This window comes from Zalophus californianus, chromosome 4, assembly GCF_009762305.2.
Source record: "Zalophus californianus isolate mZalCal1 chromosome 4, mZalCal1.pri.v2, whole genome shotgun sequence".
NCBI classification, from domain to species: Eukaryota; Metazoa; Chordata; class Mammalia; order Carnivora; family Otariidae; genus Zalophus; species Zalophus californianus.
Genome location: NC_045598.1, coordinates 167,692,696 through 167,715,958, shown reverse-complemented (window position 1 = coordinate 167,715,958; position 23,263 = coordinate 167,692,696). Strand labels below are relative to the sequence as shown.

Here is a 23,263-nt window from a genome sequence, read left to right as displayed (position 1 = left end):
TATGGTAAATGAATTGTGTCATATTTTCAGGAAAAAAGGAATCTTCCACAGAATGTATGCTTTAATCCTTTATTGCAGAGAGTTGATGATTTTAACCAAACACCACTAAAATTACTAACACCACCAAACCTGTTTCAGTTCCGTCAAGAAGCCACATTCTCTCTTGAGAGAGAATGAGCTCTTCTGTTTGCAGAATCACTGAATCCCTGAGTCACTCTCGCCCCCTTCACCTGGCCAGCTTCTGCTGCCTTGCAGTTTATAGTCATTTTCCCCCAGAACCCTTTCTTATACAAAATCTAAATTAGGTGCCTCTGTGTTCTGTTTTTCTTTTCTTGGGCTAGACTGTAAACTCCCTGAGGGAGGGCTTCATGTCTACCTTCACAGGTGTATCTGCAGCACCTCGATCGATGCCCACAAAGTATTATATGGCTGAATGGATACATGTGATGTTGCAGTGGTTCCCCCCCTTGTCCGTGGTTTCGCTTTCCATGGATTGTTACCATGGCAACTGCGATCTGGACACAGATGATCCTCCTCTGACGTAGGGTCAGGATGTCAGTAGTAGCCTAATGCTACATCACCACGCCTGCGTCATTCCCCTCACTTCATCTCATCACCTAGGCATCTTACCAGCACATCGTCACGAGAAGGGTGAGTACAGTGCAGTAGGGTATTTTGAGACGGTGACCACATTCATGTAACTTTTATTACAGTATATTATAATTGTTCTATTTCATTATTAGCTATTGTTAATGTCTTATGGTGCCTAATTTATAAATTAACTTTATCATAAGCATAGAAAGATCAACAGTTAGATCTATATAGGAAAAAACATAGTCTGTGTAGGTTTCAGGCATCCAGTGGGGGATTGGAACATATCCCCTGAGGATAAGGAGGTCTACTGTAATTTATTCTTGATTGTAAGCATCAGTTATCATAGTGTATGGTTAGTTTTGTAATAGGTGTACAGAAATTAGAATTCGGTGCTAAATTCTGAAGGGTACTGATGCCAACAGATAACACTTGACTTTGACTTCTGGACAAAAAATTCTGATGGCAGCTTGTTTGGGTAATCATTTGCCATTTTTTTCATGAGGATGAAGTGAAGGGTGCACAAGAGGATAAAACTATGGGACATGTTGACATCAGAAACTTTATTCTAAGTTACTGAATCAAACACTGAAGCGGTTCTTTTTCAAGTAGTATTCTTAGTCATCAGAAAATATTCTTGAATAGTGCAAAGTATTTCATGCAGTTTTTTTCACCGTGCATACACTGGACTGTAGGCATTACCTTCCAGAATCTGCCTACTCTTTTAGCTCATTTGGACCCTATTGGTGATATTTTGTGAAAGAGAATTACATTTTCATTTCCGTAAGTCAAGGTGGCATATTTTGGGACCTACAACATTTCCCATCCCCCTCAGAATATGGTAAACACTTAACAGGCTACAATTTAGAGAGACTTCTATAATGTCTCACTTTTAATGTAATTTGTTCTATTTCAACATTAAAGCAGGGCTTTCTTAATGTTATGACAAGATTAAAATGTACTGTCTGTTACTCCTGTGATATGTTAACTTTTTCATGAAATCATTGTGATAGCATTTTATTTTTTGAATAGCACCCTGATTTGTGGGCTAAGTAAACAAGACATCATTTGCAGGTATGAGGATGATAATAATATTACCAGGTACCAATTTTGTTTGTTCAGGTGAACTCTGCGCTATAATCTGGTTTTGAAGTAACTACGTAAAACTGTTATTATGAAATGTTGTGAAACAAAAAGTTCAAAAGAATAATGGAAGCAGTTAATTTTAAATAATCCTGCTCAGTGTCCCTGTTTTCTGGGCACTGTGCCTCTCCTTTCACAAACACCTTTTCCCATCCATGCGTATACTTGTTTCCTGTAGTCAGCAGTTAAATGTATGGAGCGTTCATGCTTTGACGCCCAGAACACATACAGCCTCAGTAGATGTGGGGCCAGCCAATCCGTTCTTATTCTGCTTAAACCAAAGGCTCCTAAGCTTGTTCAGGTGACTGTATTCTCTGACTTTGTGATTCTCTTTGAGGAAGGAACTCCATACAATAGTGTTAAAATATTATATCAAACAAACCTGTACCTACAAAACAAATGCTAACTGCCACATGAAATAGTTTTTAGAAATAATGTTTTCACATGTCTCTGTTGACATTTGTGGGCTGCTTGTCCATTCATTTTTAGAGGCTATGTGATAATAAAAGCCAAAGTCTTACGAAAATATTAACCAGGTGGAATGTTTAAAACGGATAGAATTTTACCTATTAAATTCTCTTCTTTATGCAAGGTGAGAAACACCATCATTATTTGATTTGTGAGATGGAGTACTTTATTACATAGATTGAGAACCACTAGCACAGATGAAGGTAGAATCAGCCACACTTCATTTAGACACACCATTTAATCAGAGAGGGAGACCACATGAGACTCTTGACTCCGAGAAACAAACGGTGGGTTGTGGAAAGGGAGGTGGGTGGGGGGATGGGGTAACTCGGTGATGGGTATTAAGGAAGGCATGTGTTGTGATGAGCACTGGGTGTTATACACAACTAATGAATCATTGAACAGTACATCAAGAACTAATGATGAACTGTATGTTTGCTAATTGAATTTAAATTAAAAAAAAACAGCATTTATTCAGCCTTTTAAAAAGACTCAAAACTTAGGAAGAAGCCATAGTGTTGTTTTATGGGCTGTTTTTCATCTATTTCATTCAGTCTTTTAAGATAAGCATGTTACTTTCACCCCTTTAGTTTTCTCATTTGTAAAATAAAGCTAATCAATTCCTTGCAGGCTTTCAGTGAGGACTAAAGAGAGAATTAGATGAGCCAAAAAGCAAATGGCTTGTACATAACAGGGCCTCACTTAGTTCTCTTCCTTCACTTAGATTGTGGTCCACATGATGCAGTGTATCCTCATGATACATTTAGTAACTGTCCTCTGCTACCACCACCACCACCAGGTCCTCTCTCCTTGTCTATTACCTTCTTTCTTCATAGGGTGCCTGTTGCTTTCTGCTCTTGTTTTTGCCTCTGAACTCTTTTTAAATCTTTTACCTTTTCAGATTTCTCTTGTCCAGAACTTATTTTCTTCTCTTCTCATTACTCTTTTATTCTTTTTCCTACCACCTTGTTGCCTCCTTTAGCACATTTGGCTCTTTGTGCCCTGCAACCTGGCCTGAGTAACCAAGGACAGCCTTGTGCTCCATTGAATTGCTTGGGTTAGCCCATCAGACCAGAAGAGCTGAAAGATTTCTTCTCAGTATATTACTGCATGGTCCCTGCAGAGCACCTGCTGTTTCACTGAAAAATCACACTCACGTGCACACATACACTAATTTTTTAGCCAGAAAATGCACAGCTCATACATCTATAGCTCAATGAATTACTACAAAATAAATGCTCTGTGTAACTTTCTCTCATGTCCAGAAATAGAAACTGTCGGTACTCTACAAGCCCCCTTTGCCAGGACCCTTGTGTCCCCTCCTGTTCTCTGTTCTCTTCCTTTGCCCAGGAATTAATCACTCTCCTGACTGATTCTGATACTTTAGATTGGCTTTGCTTGTTTTTGAACTTTACATGCATTAAAATATAATACCCCTATGCATTAAAAGTATGCATTCTCTTGTGCCTGACATCTTATGCTCAATGTTGTGTTTGTGAAATTCATCCATGTTGTTGTATGTAGTTTATTTTTATTACAGTATAATATTCTGTTGTATGACCGTACATTCCATTGTATAGTCATATACCACAAATTTTTAGTCTATTCTGTTGAGGTACATTTGGGTTGTTTCCAGTTTTGACAGTTCAAATGATGATGCTATGAGCATTCTTATGAACTGGACTTTTATTTTTATTTTTTTAAGTAGGCTCCATGCCCAGTGTGGAGCCTAATGCAGGGCTTGAATTCACGACCCAGAGATTAAGACCTGAGCTGAGATCAAGAGTCAGATGCTTAACCGACTGAGCTACCCAGTTGCCCCCTGAATTGAACTTTTAAATTAAACTTCTGGTTTTATGTCATTCCATATGCTTTAAGTTGCTAGGAGTCTGATCCAAATGTTTGAGACTTTTCTGTATTTTTTTATGTTCCAGCCTATTCCTTTAAAATACAAGCTTTTACTTATTTTTTATGCATTATGCTATTAGTACAGAATATTTTTAATTTTGGAATGTTAGAGAATACGTGATGAAAAATTTTATAAATCACATTTGTATCTATAAATGCGTGTAGTTATAGTAAATACAGGTTTCCCCCACTATCTGAAAGTCTGTTGTTCCTATGAAAACTTTCATGAGCTAAAATGGTATATTTTCAAAGTTTGCATTATGCCACTTCACTTTTAGAAAAGACCTACACTCTTATAGTAATGGCTTCTTTTGTAAAAGCGAAAATTCTCTTCTGATTTTTTTTGGTCAGCAAAAACAAGTACTAATGTAGGTTTTTCCTAAAAACAAAGTGGTATAATGCAAACTTTTGGAAAGCAGAAGATACTTGTATTATTATATAGTTAATAAATATATTAAATACCATGTGGCATTCATGTACAGAATAAATAATCATTCAGGTAAATGAACTTATAAAAATTCATTTTGCTGATTACAGAAACATCATTATGGAATTATTACTACATAGAGTATGCTTTTTTTTTTTAGTGAACCTTTGTCTAACTGTAATTCAGTCCTCAAATTGTACATAAGGTTTTGTAGAGATATATAGAACCCAAATCAAATCAACATAGTTGTGAGTCATAGGTTTTTTTTTTTTTTAAGATTTTATTTATTTGACAGAGAGCAAGCACAAGTAGGGGGTAGCGGCAGAGGCAGAGTGAGTCACAGTTCTAAAAAATAAATTTGGGGCACCTGGGTGGCTCAGTCGTTAAGCGTCTGCCTTTGGCTCAGGTCATGATCCCAGGGTCCTGGGATCGAGTCCCACATCGGGCTCCCTGCTCGGTGGGAAGCCTGCTTCTCCCTCTCCCACTCCCCCTGCTTGTGTTCCTGCTCTCGCTGTCTCTCTCTGTGAAATAAATAAATAAAATCTTAAAAAAATATATAAAATAAGAAATAAATTTAATTTTTACTTCTCACCACTTATGCATTTATTGCTGTATGACCATGGATCCGAGCTATGATATCTGGTTCTTTTTTTAGCCTAACTAAAGACAAAATTAATGCCATGAGTCCTCGAATGTCTTGATTTAGTTTGTTATTATGTTGATGATACAACTTTAGCATTATTTTAGCTTTTAGTCTCACAAGGCTATTTAATGTCAAGAGATTCTAGTCTTCCTTAATGAGATAAGCAATAGGCAGAAATTTCTAAGTGTGCTAACATCGCATTTATCCATAAGAACTTTGGTGAGTGCTTACTCTGTAGTAGATTAGTCTCACTGGGGAGGGCCCATATTAGTATCACCTGGCTTTTTAAAAACTCATGTCCCCTGCGCCAATATACTGCTTTATTTCCTCCAGTAATCATGATCATACTGTGCCATTGTTTTCTTTTTTTAAAGATTTTATTTATTTATTTGGCAGAGAGATACAGAGAGAGAACAAGTAGGCAGAGAGGCAGGCAGAGGGTCTTAACGCTTAACAACTGAGCCACCCAGGCGCCCCAATACTGTGCCATTGTTAATGATGGAAATGTGCTCTAGCCTTAGATGTTTTGCACTTGGGAAAAGCTTGAGAATTTTTGATAACATAGAGATATTTAAATATATGAATTATATATTTTGATTAAAATATATGAATTATATATCAGTATTTTGATTAAAATAATCACACATATGAATGGATATACATTATATTAATATTGTTAATTAACATTTTATTATTAACATTATTAACATTAATAATATTAATAAAGATATTTTCTGGTCTGGAGGACTTCATAGCCTAGTGGGGTAGCTGAAACATAAACACATAGTTACAGTGTGATGTGGCATATACCTTAGAAGGAGATACACATAAATTGGCATGGATGGTAGTGGAAAAGACTCACTTTTGCTTTTGGAAATTGTAGAGGGCTTTGTAGAAGTAAACCCATTTGGAGTCTTGCATAATTTATTACCTTTAGTGATGATGTGCTAGGTGTTATGAAGCAAATCCAAAAGTTAGGATAACCGAGTAGTCCATAAGATTGCTGGGAAGACTGCATATTCACTTGATAAAACTATATATACATTTGATGGCCATCTTTATAAAATGGTATCTTTTAGATTGGGTTCTCTAGTTTCTTAAAGTGCTGTCACTTTTTTTTTTAATTTTATTTATTTATTTATTTGAGAGAGAGAGAGTGAGTGAGAGAGAGCACGAGCAGAGGGGAGAGGGAGAAGCAAGCTCCCCGCTGAGCAGGGAGCCCAATGCAGGGCTCGATCCCAGGACTCCAAGATCATGACCTGAGTCAAAGGCAGATGCTTAACCGACTGAGCCACCCAGGCACTCCAGTGCTGTCACTTTTGTATCTATAAATGCATTGCCTAACTGTTGTTCATTAAAACACTAAAGAGTTTATGGGAAATGTCATGGGAAACCAAGTGGTCTAGCAAGGCTTTTGACTTTTTTAGACCCAGTTCTTCATGTGCTAGGTCTATGACCCAAGCAAGTGATTTGACTTTTCTAAATTTTAGTTTTTCATGTGTAAAATGTGAAAACAATAGTATCTTACTTAAAGAATTATTAATAAAAAGTGAAAATCAAATGACATAATATACTCTTGGCACAGTGCCTGATTCTTGTTAACAATAATATAATACATTTTTGTTATTAACAAAAAATTCAGGTTATTGTATACATCAACATTCACGATTGTGAGCCTTAAAAAAAAGGTCTAGTTTTGACTTTTGATTTCTTTCAACATTCAGTTAGATTTTGAAGGAACTGTTTGTAAAACACCTGAATCTGGAATTATATCTATATTTTTCCCTTACTCTGTTATGACAGGTGTCCACAACAAGATTGATGGAGAAAAGAAATTACTAATTGGGCTGCAGGTGGTGAAAACCTTTTCTAAAGGTGTGTGTGTGTATGTTTGTGTGTGTTTGGATGGATTCTTGAGTTTATATTGAACTTGAATTTGAAGATTGACTAGATTACCTATACAAAATATTTCGTGAGTGAGTCTAATTTTTGCCTTCACTAATTCCACAGCCCCACACATACATCAAATCACTATTCTTTCTGTTTTGGTGACTGTGTAATGTAGGAGCTGTGGGGCCCAGGTGTAACCTGGATATATGGTCATCCTCTCAGACTCAGATCTCAGTGTGACCTCACCACCATGTTGGCTGTGGATTTAAAATTAACTTATAATTAACTCCCTGTTTCAGATTTACTCCGGCATCTAACCTAGCCTGGTTTTATTTTAAAATTTATTTTGAATCTTTTGTTTTAATATTTGGAGGTGGGGGGATGCAGTAAACATAAAACAAAATCCTAAAGCCCATAAAGCTAGAGCCTCGGATTTGTAAGAGTGAGATAGGGAAGCTCTGTATACTTAATTTCTCTTCTTCTACACTGCCTAGAACCATTGAGCCAGACTGACCTTAAGGTATACTATAAAAGGATGCAGTCATAGAGTGTGTCCACCCTGAACACGTATTTATTGACTGTGGTCCGGGCATTGGCTTTCTATCTTTTATCATGGGTACACATGAGTCTGCAGGTGGAGACTGAACTGAGTCGGGAGGAATGGGATTTACTAATAACCTGAGAGGAGGATGTGGGCTAGACATGTTCTCCCAGGTATCTATCTGTAAGTCATTGAGTATGAACTGTAGGTCCTAGCTCAATCCTGGGTCTCTCTCTAACCTCTTTCTGCATGCCATATTCCATGAAACTCTTTGCCGTATTTTGGTTCCTGACCAAATTTGGTTCAGATAAAACTAAAGTTATTATAAATGAATGACACAAATCTAGTATACAGAGAATAGTGTGTTAAATAGATCATCTTAGTGAACACTAGAAATAATACCTGAAAAAAAATTAGGACTTCTTTATGCAGTGGTAGCTGTATAAACTATTTAGCTCAGAGATAACATTGGGCTCATACCCATCTGTGTTGATGCATATGTAATTTGGACATCTGAGATCATATTGTACATAGATGTTTATCTTCTGCCTTTTTCACTCAGTGTTCTGTCATGGCTGTAATCCTCTGCCATTATATAATCTTTTAAAATACTGATTCTAAATCTTTCATGATAATGGATGCTGATCTTCTTTTAATGTTGCTAGCCACGCTGGGGAGAAAAAACAAACAAACAAACAAACCAGGGGCGGGCGCCTGGGTGGCTCATTCGTTAAGCGTCTGCCTTCAGCTCAGGTCATGATCTCAGGGTCCTGGGACCGAACCCCGCATCGGGCTCCCTGCTCCGCAGGAAGCCTGCTTCTCCCCCTCCCACTCCCACTGCTTGTGTTCCCTCTCTCGCTGTGTCTCTGTCAAATAAATAAATAAAATCTTTAAAAAAAACAAAAAAAAAACCCAAACCAGAAACAAAAACAAACCCTTCAAAATGATCCACTTCAGATCAAAGCATTTTAGTTTTCTTGACAAGTTAATGAAGAAATACTGTTTTGTTTAAAAAATACTATATATATGTTTTGAAGTCAGTCATTTTCTTCTTTGAAAATTACTGTCTAGAGCAGCATCTCCCACTGTGTGCGCACAATACATTAGTTTTGTTGGTAAATGGCATTATGTGAGATAAAGCCAAATGAGATTGGGAAATTCCAATCCAAATTGAACAGACGCCACCACTCCACAACCCCTAGGACTTTTCAGAGCTGTAATTGCTGATGTACAATGTGGATCTCTGAAGAGGGTATATAAAGTATACAGTTTCCACTAAACTTAATTTGACCAAGGAACCTCCTTACATTTCTTTTTTTGAAACTAATATCATGGGAAGAATGTAGAGAAGATTCTTGAATTTATCATCTATGCTTAAACAGTGACTATAATAAAATCCCAGACAGAGCCTAGCTAAACTGGGGGGTGAGCATAGAAAGAATGTCCTGAAATAATGGTTTATTCAAAAAGAAGTTCTTATAGCTGAAGGTTTCTGAGCCTGTTACCTATCCAAATTATGAAGGGATTATGTGTGTATTTCCTCTTTTTTTTTTTTTAAGATTTTATTTATTTGACAGAGAAAGAGAGAGTGAGAGCAGGAACATAATTAGGGGGAGTGGGAGAGGGAGAAGCAGGCTTCCCGTGGAACAGGGAGCTTGATGCGGGGCTTGATCCCAGGACCCTGAGATCATGACCTGAGCCGAAGGCAGAGCCTAATGACTGAGCCACCCAGGTGCCCTCCTCTTTTTTCATACGGAAAACTTTTCTTATTCTAGGAGTCAGGAAAAAGTGGTTTAACCTATTCTATCAGAAGTTGCTTTCAAGTGTAGAATTTTAAAAAATCATCTTTCTGTGGAAACATTCAATATACTTAACAAAAGAGAAAAATAATTCCAACCTGTGTGTGAATATAATATATTTTTATCCGGAAGAAAAAATGATGCCGAGTTGGATACATGAAGCAGTCAGCACTGACTAGGTTGGTATTTTAACCACATTTAATGTTGTTCGTATGTATTCATTACACATTGTGAAAAACATCCATCAGTACTGTTTACTAATTTGAATGGACTTTTAATAATACGTATAGAACAAAGATCCCTGATCTCTTGGAACTTATATATACAGTTGTCCTCTGAATTTACTTCTAATTCCCTTTCATGGCCTGTGTACATTTGCTGATTCTTCATGATATTTGTGCCTTTCCCATTGGACATCCCTGCTTGCTGTTTGGACTGCTGTCCTCGGATGGGCGAGGTTTTTTGAGCTGTTGTCTGTGGTACCTTGGAGATGAGCAGAGTGGTTTGCAAGTTACTGGTTTCTTGAGCAAGACCTATTGTATATTATGGCACAAACTTACTTCCCTTCACTTTGGCTATTTAACATATATATTTAACACACACATGTTATATATGTATGTACATATGTATGTACATATATATGTTGAATATTACATTGTGTTAAATATGTATTTAACACACATGTATATGTTTTCTCTCTCTCTGTGTATATATATCTATATATACGCACAGGACTAGTATAACCTCTCAATATGCCTTCACAGTATTTGTTTTAATCTTGGATCTAGAATGGCACTCTTAAAAAAATTAACAAAAACTTTGCCTAATAAACTCAGCTGATCAATGCCTGGAAGACAGTGAGCATTCTTACTGAATCTTCATGGTGTGCATTTATTAACTTCACTATACTGAATATGCATGTTAATTTACCAAATGGATTGGCAGGGACTGACACGGATTTCTTATGGGAGATCTGAGACAGATGTTAGCCAGTTATATTGCTGGATTGAGTTAATAATTGAGATTTTCTTTTCTATTGAATAACAGAGTGGAAAACAGGCAAAGCAACATCGATATACTAAAATTAAACCACCTTTAATGTACAAAGATGTTTTTTGGCAAATGCTGGAAAGAAAGTCAAAGGCATTCCTACAAAATTATTTTTGTTATCAGTGGAAATCTAATTTACATACAAATAAAATGTCAATTCCTATCATAACCGTCAAGATAAACAGATGCATTTATACTTTTCCATGAGCTCTTCTTTTTGAACTTACGTGCTATGTTTGGCTCTTTGCCCATCAACCAGGTGAAATAAGTCTAAGTTTAACGAAGAAGAGGGATGAAGTTACATCCGGCCCGTGCACACATACAGAGTCATACTGGCCTGTTTGAACCAACAGTTGTCATTGTATGTTATTTTAATTTTTTTAGTTTTCCTTGGAGAGGAAAGAAAACAAAAGGAAACATGACATACGTGTGAGGAAACAAATGGTAATGTTTCTTAATTTGCTTAGTGAAATTGTGATCTTATTCAAAGCAGAGTTTGTAATACATTTGCCTCTCACCTGTTATGAAAGCAAAAATAATCAGTTCCCCTTTCCTTTTGATAACTCATGATGCATATTTGCTTTATTTTTGTTGCCTTCATTAGGGAGATAGATGTGTGCTTCATTTTTTTCACATATATTCTACAGTTTCTTTTTTTTTATTTATTTTTTTTTTATTTTTATTTTTTTTCAGTTTCTTTTTTTTTAAAGATTTATTTATTTTTTAGGGGGGGAGGGGCAGAGAGGAGGGGGAGAGAGAGAATCTCAAGCAGACTCCCTGCTGAGCATGGAGCCTGATGCTTGGCTCCATCCCATGACCCTGAGATCATGACCTGAGCGTGATCAAGCATTGACACTTAACCAACTAAGCCGCTCACATGCCCCTTCTACAGTTTCAAACAGACTTGTAGCATAAAGTTTTTAAAGGCAAAAAACAGTTTTCTAATTTTCCTATAAAAGTAAAATGGTAAAAAAAATTTAAAAAAATTAAAAAAAAGAAGAAGATAGCAGAAGGGGAAGAATGAAGGGGGGGAAATTGGAGGGGGAGACGAACCATGAGAGACGATGGGACTCTGAAAAACAAACTGAGGGCTCTAGAGGGGAGGGGGGTGGGGGGATGGGTTAGCCTGGTGGTGGGTATTAAAGAGGGCACGTTCTGTGTGGAGCACTGGGTGTTATGCACAAACAATGAATCATGGAACACTACATCAAAAACTGATGATGTATGGTGATTAATATAACAAAAAATTTTAAAGAAAAGAAAAAAATAAAAAATGTATCGGAGAACAAACTAAATGAAAAAAAGAGGTAAAATGGTTAACGAAATTCTCTAAGATGTGTGTGGATATATGGAGACTCATTTTGGCAAATCTGACATGATTACTTACTTACCAGACCATCTCTTTTTACCTAGACTAGTACATTTGAAATGAGATATTTGAAATATAGAGAGCAAAGCTCGATGAAATAAAAGGCTAATAAAATATGTTTGGGCCAACATCAAAACTCTTTGAAAGAGGATATCTAAATAATGTGCATTTTATCTCAGAGAGTCTTGGGTTAGTTCTCATGTCCAGATGACTATTAACGGGCTTTGTGCTCTGAAGCATATGTTAATAGAAGTGATCATTTTGGATTAATTTGATGTGAATTAATAAGAGATTTATTTGATGGGAATGTTTGAAGGTGATGACATTTAAATCTCAGCAGGATTTAAGATATCCAAAAATACCTTTAAAGATTCAGGAACAATCAATTCAGAGAGAGCAAATTAAATAGACATGGAGAGCAAAGAACAGGATTTGACATTGGGTTTATGAAGTTTGAAGCAGTTTACAAAAAAAGCGATCTACCATTGAAGTATTGCTCTGGAATCTGAAGAAACAGAAACATTTAAACTCCTTCAGCAATTCTTGGGTTTATGATTTGGATAAACAATGTTCTCTTGCATTTTATAGTTCACTTAAGCAATCTGATTTTGATCTGTATATATGGAGTAGACAGGATTCAAGGTTTTTTCTTTTTTTTTTAAACCAATGAGCAAACACATATGTTCTTTAAAACTGAACTTTATATGTTGTTCATATGGAAGCTATCTAGTTTGCTATAGGCCCCAAACTTGACCTTCCTTTTATTTTGCTATCACTTGCTTAATTCTTTAAATTCTTTGTGGGGGACTTTTGATCAAAAGAAACAATTTACTATTTTTTTCTTTCTTCTTAATTTTTTTAATAAAACCTACATGAAATGTGTAATTAATAACTCGGTACTCCTAGGTTGTTGATACAAACGAGCACGGAAGAATCATATATTAAGGAGAAGACTACCATGTCTTTTCTTTTGTGTTCAGCTTTGATTTCAAACACTTGAAAGTTTTATTATCTGGAAAAAACAAGAAGAGAATGTCATCTGGTATTATATATTATGATGACAAGAACTGCTACTTATAATAAAAATCATACTCAACAGGATTTGAGGCTGAGCTTAAATTATAAAGCCGTTCTCCCTTAACATTTTAGTCTTGTTGAGGTTCTTTCTTTCTATCTATCTATCTATCTAGAGGAGTCAGTCAATTGGAAGTGCACTCAGTTGAAATGGTATTTGGAAAGATCCTCTAAGGCTTTAATTTTTTTGAGAAAGAGGGGTTCCTTATAATATTTTTCTTTGCTTTTTAAAGATATCCTTCTTCTCTCTTAAATGAATGACTAATGGTAAAACTACAGTCATCTTACTAGATGTTGGGCACATACTTATGCTGGGTATACATTTATTGAATGAATGAATGAATGTTGGAGGAAATGAGTAACTGAGTGAATGGTAAACCTCAGTGGTATTTATGCCTTCCTTAGTTATTGATGGTTTCATATTTTACAGTTTTTTAGGGAAATTGGAAAAAGTTTCTCTTAGGTGCCTAAGCCATTAACCAGAACCATTATAGAATCTTAGAGATTTGAGGAAGTTTAGAAATCATTTATTGCAATTCTTTCATATGAGTAAGAACAGAGGCTCAGAGAAGTCAAGGGGCTTGCCCTTGATTGCATCAGCCACTGATTGGAATCAGGTTCAGAAACGGGACATGTCATTGCTGTACCATTCTTCCTTCCTTTGTTTAGGGTCACGATGCTAAAAAGAACATAGGAATTTATATCTCTTACCTTCAAGGAGTTTCTCATCTAATGGAAATAAATTCTTGTTCTAATCTGCACTGGCACTGGTTGTATGTGTGATCTCAGCTCTCTTTTTAAATTACTGTAATAGTTGATTTCTTTGGTTGAGTAATTCATTTGATTACCTACTGCAAAACTCTTTGGAGCAAGTATTTCATAAATGTATGTGTGTATTATTTATGTATATGTACTTATACATACATATGAAATAAGACTAAATCATTAATTGTTAATTAAAAATATCTAGGTATTAATAGAAAACTCAGATTCCTTTTGCTGTGAAGATGCCATTCTGAGAACCTGAGTCACAGTCTTCTATAGAAAAAGGATTTTTTCTTATATATTTAAGCCTTTTAATCAGTAAGATAAAAGACTTACCAGAATGATTTTTTTAAGCTTTTAATGCTGATTATTTCCGCTGTCTGATACTATAATGTAGAAATAATACAGTATCCTACTGTTTCTTATAATAAACTTTTTTTTTAACTAAAAATACAAAGAAAGCCTTTATATTTGTTTTAATTTAGGAGGAAATAATTTAGAAATTTGGATTTTTGCAAATGTCTTACATCTCAGTAGTGAAAATAAATACAAATAGTGCATTTTTAGGAAGCTCAGCATGTTTTTTTACCTTGCTGAAGTATCTTGACACATAGTATGTATTCATGTTATGTCTGCTGTTAGAGGAGCTTTATGTATTTGTATAGGTGGGGAATGATGTAAACTTGGGACCCTCACCATCTCCACCTCATCCCCCTCCACCCCCCAGGTCAGTTTTTTATCTCAGAACTGAATAGAGGACTAAAGTTAGCAATTTTGAGTCTCGTAGCTCTCATTTAGATTCTTTAGTTCCTTCTTATCCGCTTCACTTTTAGCCCCATTATCCAAATGATTGTTTATAATGGACCTACTGTAAACTGGCATTTTGAACTCTTTTTTGGTAGTCAGTATGAGGGATATTGCTATTATATAGTTGAATAAAGACGTTTTCAAATAGAGTTGCCAAAACACCCCTTGATGCGATTATCTAATTGTTTTATGACCATTATTGCAGTATCTGCCTTGATAATTTCTTTTTAAAAAAATTATTTATTTGAGAGAGCAAGCAAGAGAGAGCACGAGCAGGGGGAGAGGTAGGTGGAGGCAGAGGGAGAGGGAGAAGTAGATTCCCCGCTGAGCAGGGCAAGCAAGGCAGGGCTTGATCCCAGGACCTGAGCCTAAGGCAGATGCTTAACCAACTGAGCCCCTGCCTTGATAATTTCATTCAGATAATAAAGATGATGGGATAATGAGGGTTGAAAGCTGGTTCAGTCACGATTTTATGAACTTATTTGTCAAGGGCAAAAATAGAAGATTAGTAAAACTAGCTAAGAAGATAGCCCGTGTTACGGTGCGTAATGTTTCTGTAACTGTTGGGAAGGCTTACACAGATCCCAATTCTTGATGGCATTGCATTAGTTCCTTTCTCAGCCACATGGTATATACACTGCTGCTGTGAGTTTGGAAGAGATTTGCAATGCGTACCACTTCTTGTCTTCAGCTGTGACTGTATAATATCAGTAGGTACACCTGCTATCTTTTCCAGAAGCATGTCCCCTCCACGTTTACTAATTAAGATCATCTATCCCCACCCCACTGTAGGTAAGTATTCTGGTCCTTAGGGTTTGGGAGTTTTAGAGGTTAAATCATACATCACAGTTTGTTGTGAAAATGACTTCTGTAATCTTTTATATGACGTTCCTCCTTTTCCTGCTGTTTTATTAAAACCCAGGGTGGGGGAAGAACTTCCTCAAGGTTTGCTCATGCATTTATTAGGTATCTTTCAAGCAGCCTGTGGTGCTGGCATATTAATGTATTTTAGGTGTGATATGTTAAAGCGTATTTACATCATTTAGGAAGGAAATATTTTTTTTGTTTTGTTTTGCAGATATACAGATCAGCTCTCAAAATGTCTTCTGTGTCTTCAGAGCGTCTTCTAAGACAATTGCATTAGCCTCCTGCTAGTTGACTAATAGAATTAATAATTGTAAAAAGCACTCTAAAGCCACATGCCTTATGAAGTCAATGCTGGGTATGATTTTACAAGTATGTGATCTATTTTTTCAAGTGAAAATGTTAACTGGAAAAGTTCTTGGCACACAGTAAAACATCGTGCAATCTGTTATTTGTCTTAAAGATAATAACTTGAGGGTGGTTATAGCCTTACAATATCTAACTTATGACTTGTTAGGGGAGTTTCTTCCACTTAGAAGTATTGCAAATGTGCGTGTATTTACATAATATGTCATTCTGAAAAATTATGGTGATATAATTCCTGTAAAAAATGATTTTTCTATAACTACTTCAAAGTATAGTCAACTAAATTAACCATGATTTTTTTTAAAGAAACTAAAAAGAACATGCCCCTTCCACCCACAACAAAAAAGAAAACACAAATGACCTTTCTGATACTTCTTTGAAGTTTTAGCAGTTTGACATTCTTTGCGATGTATATTTTTAAGGGCTCTATTCAGTATAAGGAGTCAGTGAGTCATATGGGTTCTAAAGGTTTGTTCTTGGTGGAAGAGGGAACTGAAATTTGAAAGGATGATAATTTAATTAAATCGTATTTTCTTTTAGTGGCTCTAGTTGCTGCTTCAGTACCTTTGAAACTATGACCTATTACTTTTCTGCATGATAACAAATCAGCAAGGTCTAATTCTTTTTGTTCTGAAAAACAAGTTACATTTTTCAGTATTAACGTATTTATGGCTATTCACTTTTAAGTATTTTATCTTAGTTCCTTGCTATGTAAAATGTTGCTGTTTTTCTAATCACCTTGATATTAATATATGGGCAGAACCCATTTTCTCTTCACTTTAATGGAAGGGTAATCTTAATGAGTTGGATTATTTCGTTTTCATTTCCTTATGAATCCTGCCTCTCATATAGATTTTTGTCTTTTTCTGTGTAACCTTATTTATTTCATTTTGGTGGCACTATCGTTAGGCTTAACTTATACTGAGGAGAAAATGTTGAAATATGAATGGTATGGTTATTCAGTATTTGTCCAAGAAAAGATTAAATTGCAATGGTTACTAAAGACTTTATGTGTAATAGGAAAAACAAACAGGAAATTCTGGAGGGAAAGACAAGAGGTGCTATAGCAAATCATCACAGTTTTAGGTGTGGTAATGGCTGATACTCTATAAACTAGAATGTAGGCCAAGTTAGGAATAGCATTTTTTTTTTTACTCAAGCTCTTACATTTTTTATTATTTTTTGTATTTTAAATGATAACTGATTTCTTAAACTTCCATTTTATTATCTTTTCTTTCCTTTTTAGTTTTCCTTTTGTTGACTACCAGTAAAATTGCCCTGCACTCTTCTGTGTGTAGGCACAAGTCCCCAAGTTCTGTCACTTCTGACAGAGGACTAGATGTCTCCCAAAATGTCAGCATCAACAGATGAGACATTAAAATGCAAACGTTAAAAAAAAAAAGTTAACCAGTGTTCCTTTTTTTTTTTTTTTTTTTAACAAGTGTTACCTAGCTTAGTTTACTTTAGGACTAACGGTAATGACACCAAGGTGAAGACAGTTTTCCCTCCCCACTCCCTGCCTTGGTCATGCAGGTGACACGAGCATCACTTGTACTTGACACTTCAGTCCTTCATCCTATAACTGTTGTTGTTGTTGTTCCAAGAGGAACATATACATATTTATGTATATTTAATGACTAATGTTATACAAAAAGGAGAGTGTACTTTCTTAAGCACAGTTACACTTTTTGACATCATTTAGTATTTTGACTAAATAATGACTTTATTTTGACTTAAGAATTTTGACCTTAGAAACAATTCTTTATGCTCAATGAGGGCAATATCTTGGTTCAGTGATTCATATTACAAAAATTTTGCTTGACTAGCTCTTCAGAAATGAAGGTACACCTATATATCCAAAGCCAGGGTGGCTTCTTAGTACCTGTGAGAAATTATAGATGAAAACAACTAACACCTATTATTAATTTGGATTTTCTCAGGACATCATGGGTAATAATGGTGTAACTAAATGTTAAATCTGCCCCTGTGGCAGAGTCAGCCAGTGAAGAAGCCTTGTCTTATTAGTCAGTCACAGGTGGATTTTTCCTAAGCGACGTTTGGGTGACAACTCACACAGCACTTGCAGTTTTTCAGCTGGGGGATTAAGGAACATGAGCCATGAACCTCAGTGCTCCCTCGAGCCTCTGTGACTGCCTTTTTGTTATTGACACAACGCAAATTGCTTCTTATCTCCTTGTACTGAAGTTCTGATTCATTAGGCTCTGGTAGAGGAATTTGTCACAGTGCTCTTATTTTGACCATACTCCTTGATGCCACGAACTTGAAAGGCATAGTTGAGCTAGCATGTGAAGGTGAGCCATGGGAAGCTAATATTTTGCCATGCTGAGCTACAAAATGACAATGTCATATGGTTCAATTTAATATTGTCCTTCTGTCATCTTCCAGTGTGCTCCTGCTGGTAGGATTGGTACTGTCTCCACCTCGCTGGGTGTAAGAACCCAGGACTTAGTGAGGTTCCCCATCATGCTCGATAGAATCCCCAGTACACCCAGCCTGGTCCCTCTGATGTGTCCCAGGTCCTCCTCCTGACTTTCAGTCAAGGTCTCCAAATGGGGCTTAAAGAAATTTATCGGTAGGACAGAGATGAAACATTTGTTATCCTTCATTCGTGAAAGTAATAGGGCAGTTTTCACATTGTTTATAACATGCTGTTTCTATCTCTTGACTATGAGGATATTTTGGTTGAAACTATATTTATATCTGGGTTGCACAGTGTGTAACAATATTGAGTTCCAATTTATGTTGTTTATATACATATATACCTGGCATATAAATAAACATGTAATATATATTCTGTAAACATAAATATGTATATTTATTTTACAAACATAGTATGTGTATATATAATATATAAGGTTTATAAATAAGCATATATATATATATATATCATCAACTATAACTGAAGAGAGTGAGCAAAAAATGTTTGGCAAGCAAGAATAATAGGAAAAATAGAGCTAGTAATAATCAATATCTTGGTATTCATAAAACCATTTAAAAATAGTAAATGAGCCACTCTATGACAAAAATAATTCTAAGTGTAAATATTTGCTTTAGTCTCCGTTTTTTGCTATTTTTAAAACACTTTTTTCCTAGAGGAAGTTTTTTTATATGCACCTTATAAAGCCTTGAATAGAATAAGTAAAATGCTCTAGATTAGATCACATATCTGCAGCTTTCAAATAACCTTGCATGTCCTTTTCCTTGCATTTTTACAGATATGGTCCGGAAAAAGAACCCCCCTCTGAGAAACGTTGCTAGCGAAGGCGAGGGCCAGACCCTGGAGCCTATAGGTACAGAAAGCAAGGTATCTGGAAAGAACAAAGAATTTTCTGCAGATCAGATGTCAGAAAATACGGATCAGAGTGATGCAGCAGAACTGAATAATAAGGAGGAACGTAGCTTGCATGGCCAAGATCCACCCTCTAGCATCAAGAAGGGCTTAAAAAGCTCAGTCCTGAGTGAGAAGGCTGGCTTCAATTATGAAAGCCCCAGTAAAGGAGGAAACCTTCCCTCGCATCCACATGATGAGGTGACAGATAGAAATATGTTGGCTTTCTCATCTCCAGCTGCTGGGGGAGTCTGTGAGCCCTTGAAGTCTCCTCAAAGAGCAGAGGCAGATGACCCTCAAGATATGGCCTGCACCCCATCAGGGGACTCATTGGAGACAAAGGAAGATCACAAGATGTCACCAAAGGCTACCGAGGAAACAGGGCAAGTGCAGAGTGGTCAAGCCAATTGTCAAGGCTCAAGCCCAGTTTCAGTGGCCTCAAAAAACCCACAAGTGCCTTCAGATGGGGGTGTGAGACTGAATAAATCCAAAACTGACTTACTGGTAAATGACAACCCAGACCCGGCACCTCTGTCTCCAGAGCTTCAGGACTTTAAATGCAATATCTGTGGGTATGGTTACTACGGCAATGACCCCACAGATCTGATTAAGCACTTCCGAAAATATCACTTAGGACTGCATAACCGCACCAGGCAGGATGCTGAGCTGGACAGCAAAATCTTGGCCCTTCACAACATGGTGCAGTTCAGCCATTCCAAAGACTTCCAGAAGGTCAACCGTTCCGTGCTCTCTGGTGTGCTACAGGACATCAATTCTTCAAGGCCTGTTTTACTAAATGGGACCTACGATGTGCAGGTTGGTGCTCTGTGCTGTTTTCTCTTCTTACAGAAAAAGCGAGTAGTAATGAAATGCGAATTCGTACACGTGTGTTAAAATCACGCTCCCGATACCAGAGGGGTGGCCTGCTAGATTCAGCAGGACGGATGGACACATTGCATAGTTGTTTTAGGCAAATGTGTATTCAGAGGTGTCTTTCATCTCTTATCATGGAAAATAATATTTCTATTAGGTTCGGAAAAGTCTTTTCATGGGATTAGCTAGGCTTCGTATTTCTGGAAATATTTCATGGTAATTTGATGTTTTCCCATTCTTCCAAAAATGCCACTAATCTTTATGGTTCCACATGATGGTAGTTTATGCTTTGTTCTAGTTTTAGATTAGAAGTCTTTCACTATCATCTTTCCTTCAGTGAGGATCTTTCCTGTGTCTGGCATTAGGATTTGGTTTTTATACTCAATGTCAATCCAATTGGACTAGATTTGGGTCATATTGACAGTTGCAGAGATATACTCCAGAAAAAGGAACATAATTGCAAATGAAAATTTGGAAATAAAAGTTTGCATTGATTATAGGGACAGTAAAGCATTCTTTTCTGCATTTAAGGAAAATAGTAATTTATGAAAGCATTTAGCAGTAATTTAGATTTCTGGTTTTATTAAAAGTGGCATACCTTTTTGATCTACTCTTCTGTCTTTAGTTTATGGCATATGTGAAATGAAAAAAAAATCTACCATTTCAAATAGAATGAAATGCAGAACTGACTCTAAAGAAATGTATTCGTTTCATTTTGGCAATTTTAGCATAGTCGAAACTCATGGTCAGCCTGACAAAGTATTAGTTTCTGTTACAGTCTGTAGATTTTTATTGTATTATTCGGCCAGCGGATTTCAAAACATATTAGGTGTAATATTAACCTTCTTTAGGAATGATTAGAAGAAGTACCAGGGAACTAATGAAATTACATCATTCTTACTTGACCTCCTCAATCCCTTAAAATATCAGTCATTTTGATCAACTCAATAGCTCTGGCACATTTGCTCTAGACCTCTCTATTGACCTGGTGCCAATTAAGAAAGGCAGGCAAAGCAATTGTAAATAACAGGTAGGGAACATACTTTGCAGTCCTTGTAAAAAGAATCAGAGGAGAAATTTCGAAGCCTTTAAAAGTGTCAGAACAGCAATCTTATCACTTTAAGGGAGATAGAAAGAACTCTTAAAAAGCCAGTTTCATCTTTGTAGACCTCTCTTAAAAATTCCATCTTACTTTGTGAATTTCCACAAATAGAATTATTTCTGTGGAGCAGCAAATTAAGCCAACATAGTTATTATGCATGAAAGCTGCATGCTTTGAACTGCTGTCTTATTAAAGATCATTTCACTGTCTTGTGTCAGATACACTCTGCTGTCAAACCATGATTGGAAAGCAAATACGTGTTTTAGATAAAAGGGCTAGAAGTGAATAATGTCAGTATGTGAAATGGTGTTTTATAATTAGCAAGTAATACGATGTTAATACCTGGATTTCCGGCAGGAGTTTCAGTTTGTTCACTCTGGGGACAACTTCTGAGGGAAGCTGATCTGCCCTGTCAGGAAGGCTCTAAAATCGAGATTACTGAGGCCGATGATTTGGAAGAATTCAGATTTTTTAAACACACTTCCATTTCCCCCAAACAGTTATTTGTTAGGTTCTTAGTTATTTATAGTAAAGTTTATGTTTGGGTAGAATGAGCTGGACACTTTTCCTGGGCAGAGATTTTAGAAATAAAACAGATGTGTGAGCTCTCTGAGTTTGAACTAATAGAAGGAGAAATAAAACAGCTGATCCTAGCCTATGCTGTCTACCAAGGGCTGTAGTAAAGAAGACAGAAAGTGGTAGGAAAAAGCAATCAGGAAGATAATCTTGTTAAGATCAATTTTTTTTTTCAGAGAAATAATAGGGCTAAAAATAGAAAAAAGCAGTCTGTGGAAAAAAGCAGATGATTATTTCAAAGAAACAATTGGATCTAGAAACGAGGCTAAAGAGAGTTAACTTTGTTCGATTTAGGAATAGAGCACTAAAGATACTTTTGGGCCAAATGCTGATCTTAAGTATTTTGCCCATACACCAGATGTTGGTGCAGAAACATGTCTGAAGATAAGTAACTATTAATATTTTTATGCCGAAATAAATGGTGAACGGCTTCCCTGTATGCATAAGCTGAATAAAAGCACATCTGAAATTCCCCTTTTTACCCACACATGTTTGTGCTGAAATGCCATGTGAGAGCTTTCTTTCCTTGGCTCTTGAACTGTGTGGGGACTAAAGGCTGTGCAGGAGAAAATGCTGACTATAAAATTTCTTTAACGTGGTTCTGTCAGAGATTTGTAGGAAGTTAATGGCTGTGTGTATTCTGATAAAACGATGTTGGTAAATATGAGTATTACAGCCTAGTAATCAGTCAATTTCAGGAATTATTTATATAAATCTGTAATTTAAGCTAATTGAAGTATTAAGATGACCAATTCATTAATCTTTTTCAATTAAACTGGCTTTTTTTTTTTTAAACATTCAGGACAGTTGTTGGTTAATGATAGATTTATGACATTTTAGGCCAAGAAAGAAGGAACAGAAGCCAGAAGGAGAGGACTTAAGAACTCCGTGGCTTTGATCTATATTTTGGTTCGACATGGATGGTTTTAAATAATATGAACTGACTTGGTTACAAACATGAGATAGATAGTTGGGAAAAAGAAATAATTTAAACAAAGTTAAGATTTCCACTTCCAAGTCCAGATTATTTGACATCTATTTGTGGGAATAATTGGAAATTTAGACATACTTGTGCTGACAATATCCACTTCTGTGTAAATTTTATTACAAATAAGGAAGTCAAAGAATTAGGTATTTCTAAAAAAATAGTGTCAAATAACAAGGTTTCTTTATACTGCAGAGTTAGATAGAGCCCCAGTTGGATAATGCAGGTCACTTTAAAGGGGGCATCATAAAACCAGGACAGTGTTCCCTGTGTGTTGAATTCGAACCCCACTCTTCTCCCCACCCTACCTTGAGGTAGCATGCCCAGCCCTGAAATCAGAAGGATGCCAGTTCTTTAGCAAGAAAAACAAGAAAAGATACAATGGCTAGCTTAGAGCTATTTGACTCTACCAGGATGTTAGTTTCTCAATTTTTAAATGTGACCTGCGTTTTTTATCAATTGTTATGCTTACATTTTTTAAAATAATAGATGTGACATGTTTGGGAAGCCCTTCATGTAATTTTTATTGCCAGTATTCAGACTTTGAGGCTCACATATAGACCAATAATAGGACAAGAGATTGAGCTCTTCAAAAAGTAATTACAGCTTCTTTCTTTTTAATCTGCTTTATTATGCTTGTATTTAAACCATTGCTGAATGGAGGCCTGAGTTG

The 23,263-nt window shown here is 36.2% G+C and overlaps 1 protein-coding gene across 10 annotated transcripts in view; it reads left to right on the top strand.

The window, feature by feature from the left end:
- Positions 1-23,263, top strand: part of TRPS1 (transcriptional repressor GATA binding 1) — a 253,371-nt gene that overhangs the window by 30,232 nt on the left and 199,876 nt on the right. For 4 of the 10 annotated variants that reach the window (XM_027612930.2, XM_027612921.2, XM_027612938.2 and 1 more), the window contains 2 exons: positions 15,554-15,711; positions 18,942-19,870. In XM_027612930.2, the coding sequence (XP_027468731.2) occupies positions 15,675-15,711; positions 18,942-19,870 (966 nt within the window). In that variant the 5' untranslated portion in view covers positions 15,554-15,674. Of the gene's footprint in view, positions 1-530; positions 652-9,506; positions 9,590-10,842; positions 10,905-15,553; positions 15,712-18,941; positions 19,871-23,263 lie in introns of those variants that run through there. The other 6 variants (XM_027612976.2, XM_027612964.2, XM_027612945.2 and 3 more) reach the window with 5 other exon arrangements.